Source organism: Fulmarus glacialis, unplaced genomic scaffold, assembly GCF_000690835.1.
Source record: "Fulmarus glacialis isolate BGI_N327 unplaced genomic scaffold, ASM69083v1 scaffold48527, whole genome shotgun sequence".
In the NCBI taxonomy this organism is placed as follows: domain Eukaryota; kingdom Metazoa; phylum Chordata; class Aves; order Procellariiformes; family Procellariidae; genus Fulmarus; species Fulmarus glacialis.
Window position 1 is genome coordinate 1 of NW_009223471.1, and position 7,506 is coordinate 7,506.

Sequence of the window (7,506 nt, forward strand, 5' to 3'; positions counted from 1 at the left end):
TTTGTGCAAACCGGTGCGTTTAATGTCTCGGTGACAGCATTGATCGCGCGTAGTTATGGGAGAACCTTTAACAAGATGTATTTTATTTGGAGTCGTGCTGACTTGTTTCTTTTGGGGGGAGCGGGGTTACAGTTCTAGCTGAAGAAACAAACTGATCTACATGTGCTTCGCTGTCCATTGGAAGAATGACAGATGACAAAGATGTACTTCGAGATGTGTGGTTTGGACGAATACCAACCTGTTTCACTCTGTATCAGGATGAGATAACTGAAAGGGAAGCTGAACCTTACTATGTGAGTATAACGAAGGTAGCCACAGATAGTCCAATGCCATAGTTATGTTTGTTTCCTTCGTTCTCATCACGTGTGTTACTACATGTTGTAAAAAAAAAAAAACAAAACAACTTTTTTCTTCTTATTCCTGGTACGTTCTGAAAGTAAACTGTATGACCATTCTGTGTGATTCACCTCTCTTTACAGCAGGTTCAAAACTTTAAAACTTTGTTTCACCAGTGAGAGAAACTTACCACAGATAACTAAGATCTTAAAAAAAAATTATGAAAAAAATTATGAAAAAGTCAACAAGTAATTAGCTAAAAGGAGGAGGCTCTACATGTATTCTTGGTGAGTTTGTATGGTCTTGGATAGTGACCAGAAGAAGAGAGAGAACTTGTATGTTACCTTGCTACAGAAATAGCTTCAGTCAGAGCTTTGTGCAATCTTAAACACTAAGACCAGTCACACAAACTGTGTGTAACACAAACTCATGACGAACATGGGCTCTAGTATTTCTGCTCATGGACAACTTCTGCTCATTTTCTTTTCTTTAAATGCTAGCAACCATGAGAGATCTAGCTCAGATGTAGGAAAAGCAGCTATAATGTTTTAACAGTACAGTGCCTGAACTGGCTTGCTAGCTGTTGATAAAAATGAGGGTGAGATGGATGTATTTGAGTTGTAAACTGGAAGGGCTTTCTATAATCGTGTGGTATTTATTTATAGTGTGCTCAGCAGTTTTCATCCTTTCAGCGTAGTCATTTGATTGATAGAGAATGTTAGCTGATTCAGTGAAACTTAAATTTGAAACGTAACAAGTCTGTGGGAGGAAAGTCTTGTACTGTGAGTTTTCACATGATTCTGAAATCCTTAAATCTTGTCATATCCCATTCTACTCTTTTTGAAAATATTACTGGATAGAAGTATTTTTTTTCTTCTGTGTTTATGTCATCAGTTTCTGATTTACATGTGTGTTCAGTGGGTTTTTGAACCCTAATAAAGCATTAATGCTTTTTGTTCAGTGATGATAGTGCTCATCTTTCTACACTTCAGTTTCACCACTGGTAAAACAGAAGCACTTTTACTTCATGCGGTTGACCTATTGCCAAATGCATTTGAGCTATCTAGAAGTCTCAGACTTTAAATTCTATATATTTTTATATATAAAAGTGATTGAAAATAAATATGTATATATTGTATAAGAGTTACATGAAAGGTATGAGTTTAAGGTATGAGTAGAGAGACATGCAGTCTTGATCTGTTTAACATCAGCATGGAAACCCTGTAACCATGTTATCTTCATGGTATGGCCAACTTTCTAAGCCAAGGAGATAGTTTTAAGCTGGTAGGATTTCTTTTATTTACTCTGCTTAAAGTGTGCACAAAAATTCTCAAGGCTTAATTCTCTATTTCTGCAAAATGTGGCTATTCACAGATCACAATTCTAAAATTTTAGCTTCTTCCTTTTTCAGGTCATGTTGGAGCCGATAATAGAGCTTTGCTTCTTGAAGGGACCAAGGATTTGTAATAGTAAAAGGTAGAATAGCAATCCATGTTTTAAATCATTGTTTAGTTCTCATGGTTTTGGAGTGCATCTGCGTTAATGTTTTTGTTCAGATCTGGAGTGCATTTTTGGAGCAAGTCGTCATCCTTTCCACTTACTGTGCCCAGGTTTGCATCACACAGGAGTCTTATAGCCCACAAGCTGAATCATTTTCACGTGAAGCTGAAGCAGAAGATGTGCTTCAGCTGCTAATGGGCATTTAGTGTATGGGATCAAACTGGAGCTAAACTGAAGTAAAAAAACATCAAAACCCCCAAAATTGGCGTAAAAAAAGTATATGTAGAGTATTCCTAGCCCTTGACACCAGCTGTTCAGCTTTACACATCTCCTCTTATCACACCTCAGTATTTGTTAATATAGATATAACCTCTGTATTCCAGACTGCCTTCCATAAATGGGAAGGCTGCATGGGAAGGAAATACTGGCGTTGTTATGTTAAGAGGGGGAAAAAGGCTTCTGCTCTGAGGAATTTGCTTTATGAAGATGGAGGAAGCCATAGACCTGGAGAGTGAGGGGTTAGGAAAACAACCCAGAATCTGTGCGATGGATTTCAGTTTGTTGTGAGTGGTGTGGCAGGAGACCCTTGTCTGTTAGATGTATTAACACTGCATAGGAGTGATGCATCCGTGTATCGCATTGTGGCACTGCGTGGGGCTAGCAGAGCTAATTTAAAACGAGCTTGTCTATCTTCTGGGAAGAGTCATGACATCAAGACTAAGCAGCTCGGGTAAAACACTGTCCTGTTTCTTCCTGTAGGTTTCTGCAGAGTTACACTGGGAACGGGTACGTCAGTTTCTTTGGAGTGTTTCCTACAGATGCTTGTGTTTGGAGTGGAAGCATAATTAGGAACAGCGAGTTGAACTATCTTTGTTGCTGAACTATCTGATTTTTTCCCTAGTCCTAAAATCGTTATGATTTTTATTTTAAAATGGTGTACTGGCTGTCTCTTGGTGCAAACAAGAGTTAGAAATAAAATGTGTACGGGAAGCAGAGTACTCATTGGCTGAGATTTGTCAGGTGTAAAGAGCAAAATTACAGCAGAAGGCAGTCCTTAGAATGATACACTGCCCAAGGGACTAGCCTTTCCTGGGCCACTCTTTAAGCTTCCTCAGTGTCAAAAGGGTTGTTTTATTAAGATGTCTGTAACAGTGAGCAATGTGAAGCCATTCCATGTTAGGATGCTTTGTTTCTTCATCCTGGATGCATTGGTGATCAGACCAGTCCAGTTCCTGTTAAATCTAGAATTTTTCTGTTTTACAATCTGTTTTGCGTATAAAATGGTGTTTTGCTCTGCAACAAAACCTGTGGAGATAGCTGGAGAGGTACTCTTTTTACACAAAGATATATTGCAAGCATTTACTTAGACATTAGAAGTTCCTTGCATTTCGTTTAACCTCTACAGAAAGCATTCCTGGGTATTGTGAATAAATACTGTAGCAATACGCAATATGCAAAAGGAAGGTGTTGCGATTTGTGTAATTTGGGGGATGGCGTGTTCTAGCTACTAGGATTTACTCTGCCTGGTAATGTATTTGGAGATTTACTTTTGTTTTCTTAATTTAATGAGGAGAACTCCTAATTTTACTTCCTTGCACCTCCCCCACCCCCCCATCAGTTTCGTATAGCTGCTTTGGTTTAAGCTGAGCATATATTAATTGTGTGCATGTTTTTCACAATTTCTTTCAAAGCTAGGGCTAGAAATCATATCAAAAGCAGCTGATTATTGTTGTGTCTCGTTTTTAATCAAGAACTAGTACCTGTTTATTTTAAAAGGATTAAATTATTACATTGGGTATGGCCATTGACTTAAAAATTCAGATATAAATATGAATTTTAGTTTTGGTTTTTGTCATGTTCTCAAATGGTATTTTTTTAATTGTTAGTACTGAGTGATTTGTTTGTCTTGTCTTCATTACTGTTGCAATGGTCAGTCTGATCCCAATAGGTCATGAACATCTACTTGGCTTTATACCATGTACTCTGACTACTTTGAGGGAGTTTATGCCAGCTTTTTGTTTTTATACCGCGTGGGAGAAAACTTACACAACTGGTTGCTGGAGGGAAAGGCACCCAGCCTCACTTAACATTTCAGGAATCCTCACTTGGTCTTGACACTTAAAAGCAATTCACCCACTGACTACTTTAGACTTCTCTTGAATCTTCCTACAAGTCCGTCCTTTCTGGGGAACAAGACAGATGTAGCTCCTCCTGAGCCACAAATCTCAACTGAAAGTGGCATTTTTCATTCAGGTTTCTCTGTTACGCAGCGTAGTGAGCGGCAAGCATTGTACTTGTCTGCCATTGATCAGGGGGCAGCATGGCAGAGTCAGTTGTCAGACAACTCGCATCAAAACTGGGATTCTCTTCAGTTTAATTCCTTATGTGTTATATCATGCACTTTCCTATTAGTTATTTTCTCTCATACACTAGTTGAATTGATAACTATTGAATCTATCTAAATATGCACTCAGTCTATTCATTAAAAACTTTGATACTCCTTGTCTGCATATTTGCCCATTCAGTACTGTAGGTCGTTTAATTTATGATGGGCATTCTGTCTTTTAGCGTATTATGTAGTGATTTATCAGTTCTACATTCAGGTTGCAGTTGTTACATTGCTTGTATCGTGGGATGTGTTTGATTTTCATAGTGTTGTTCTAACCTTTAGCACAAAGTCTGCTGATAGAAGGTTATTTTTCCAGGGAGGAAAAAAAAAAAGGCAATTGAGCAAATCTGACATAGTGAAATGAGTTTAACTTGGATTAGTATGTCTTGTCATATGATCATGTGGGTTTTTTTCTTAATTAGTTATTACAGCCCTAAACCAAGAATTACTGTTATCACTGAATCATGGCCGTTCATTCCCAGCATCTAGAAGTATTGTGGTAGGGTGACCAAAGGCTGAAAGGGTATAGCTTCATTGGCCTGCACGGACTGGTTTAGGAGTCAGTAGCAAAAGTGTTTGTGGGAGAGGTGTTATTCTGGTGAATGTGGCTTTGCCTAAAAGGAAGGCTCCTTGCCACATGGCTAAACTGTTGGAGAAGCTTATGAGTGTCTAATAGTCTACAAGGTGAACTGCTGTGTAGAATTCCAGTTTTCATACAGAGGCCTCTATAAAACAATTAACATGATTCTGCTGTCAGAGAGATTGACTAAAGCCCAGCATATAGTTAAATACATTAACGTTGTTTTTTCCTAAATATTTTTAGCACCTTTCCTCTGGAAATGCTCAGTGATAGCATTTAAAAATTACAGGGTTTTTGGAGTAAAAATGTTTTGTGTCAACTGGTGTCTTTCACTGAGTGTAGACAACTGGGATATTAAAATGGGTAACAAAATGAAAATGTCTTTAAACTATGCTTTTACAGGTCTCACTTAACAGATTTAATATACTTGTAAATCTCTAGGATAATTAAAGCTAGAAAAGAGGTGGAATTGGATCGTTTCATGTCTCCCATGGAAGGGGAAGACTGTAGCAAGGTAGAAGAGGTGGAAAGACTGAAAAAAGAGTTTGTAGATGCTGCAAATGCTCAGCATCTCTGAAAAACAGGCAGTCCCTGTTAACCTGATTAACTGTTGGGTTTTGTACTCCAAAGAGGCCCATTGGGAGTGCTGGTCACATTCTGTTAAATTCCGTTAAATGCTGTTTCGTTATTGTCTGTGATCTCTAATTGTGTTGAAATAGAAACTGCATTGTTCTTCCACACTACAAACTGAAGTAAAATATTTTACAGAGGAAGTTAGTTGTGCAGTTCAAAGGATTATGTCAAACATTCTTGCAATCAATAATGTTTTAATATATTTATCAATTCCTGCATGGCTGTGCCACATGCAGGATGCTGAAAATTGGCTTTTGTAGCAGTCCAAATGCGTCTCGTATCAGAATATATCAGCATTAATTTAACTGTAAATATGACACAGAAATAATATGGAATTATTACCAAAAATATTTGGGTTTACTGGAATAGCCTCAAGCGCCTCAAGAACAATCAGTGTAGATGTGGAATTAGGTTAATAAAGGATAAGATTATATTGTCATTCAAGTCATTGAGTGTGTATCTGACTTCATTGAATTTATTGAGATTGTTCACCTTTTAAAACTGAAGGTTGTGTTTAATTACCTTGCTGAATTAGACTCCTGTGAAAGAAGGTAGAAACAATATGATCATGATATTAAGAGCAACAGATGGAAAACGAAAACCATATGGTACATAAAAGATTGAGTGTTAACTGACTTGATGACTGTGATAGTGGTGAGTCTTGATCTTTTGTAGTTTTATATAATCCTAAAATTTAGCTGTTTCACAGATGTATGCAGCTTAGTAACCTAATGCAGCATTATCTAAAAGACAAATCCATCTCTTTCATAAGAACTTAGTCTTGATTTACTCTCCATACTTCTTCTTTGTGAATCTGATATTTATAAATAAATTCCAGTATCATGGCAAAAATATTATCTAATTTATATATCAAAGTGTGGTCTAATTGTTGGAGAGATTCTGGAAGAATGTTGTGGCAAAGATCAAGTTTTCTGTCAGGCAAAATATATCTTTACGTAGTTTGGGATGTCTGTACCATAGACATTCACTTAAGGCCTAGCATTATCCATATACTATAAAGAAACTGTTTTAAGAAATAACACTGGTTATGAGGAACGCTGGAAAACAAATGTTTCTCTTTCTCTAAATATGCAAAATATAATTTATTTCTATATATTCCTTAGACCCATCTATTTTATTAATAATTAGGAAATGAAAATAACTTTACAGGATGAATAAGATTCATTTAAAATGTCTGCTCCAAAGCTAAATGTTATTTTACAGGGAGGTTAACCTCTCCTCATTGGGATACTGAAAGGCATTGTTCGTTAAAGCTTATGGACTGACTCATCTTAAGTAAATGTGCTATACAGTCACCAGTCAGTACACTGATTGATGCAGTCTGCTTAACCACTCTTACTAGGCATAAGAGTTTAAAAAAAAAAAAAGGGGGGGGTGGGGAGGGGTTTGCAAATAAAAATAACACAGCATTTGGTTTTGGATAGTGTATAACATTACACTTAAGAAAAAAAGATAGTATACCAGAAAGCTGTAAGAAGGTGTCTTGTTTCAACTGATAAAATATTAACAGTTTTCTTTCTGATTTTAGTAGCTGGACAAAGTTTAAATAGTGGAAGAATCATAGTAGTCTTGACTAACATGTTGAATTGGCAAACCCAGTGCAAAGAAAGTGGAAATTGCCAGCTATTGGAAATACAAAACGCACTTGGAAACCAAACCCTTAAGCAGCTAGTTTTCATTCTTCTTTTTTTTATTTTCAATTTTGTAGGAATTTCCATTTTGAAATAATAGCTGCCCCGCACAGTATCTGATATACACAGTTGCTCATTACATTCAATAAGAAATTAGAACATGTTCCTACCTGTTTATATGAAAAAGGTTAAAAACTTCATTCTTTGGCCTGCTTAAATACAGAAAAGCAGAAATTAAATTCCACTCTTCGACCTCCCACCGCATCGAAAGAATCAAGAACTTATTATTTTACTAGTTTTTTGTGTTAGTGTATTGGATACGGCTATTCTGCATCTTCTGAGTACATAATTTTATAGCCTTTCATTGACCATTAATAAGTAAAATGTCTAAAAGACATCTTACCTTAAAGGGGGGG

General features: G+C 36.7%; 1 protein-coding gene across 1 annotated transcript in view; it reads left to right on the forward strand.

Annotated features, from left to right (window-relative positions):
• Nucleotides 1-114: 114 nt before the first annotated feature.
• Nucleotides 115-7,506, forward strand: part of LOC104079686 (autophagy protein 5) — a gene marked incomplete at its 3' end in the record, with an annotated part of 35,122 nt that continues 27,730 nt past the window's right edge. Inside the window, exon 1 of the mRNA XM_009581804.1 lies at nt 115-293. Coding sequence (XP_009580099.1) covers nt 186-293 — 108 coding nt within the window. The remainder of the gene's footprint in view (nt 294-7,506) is intronic.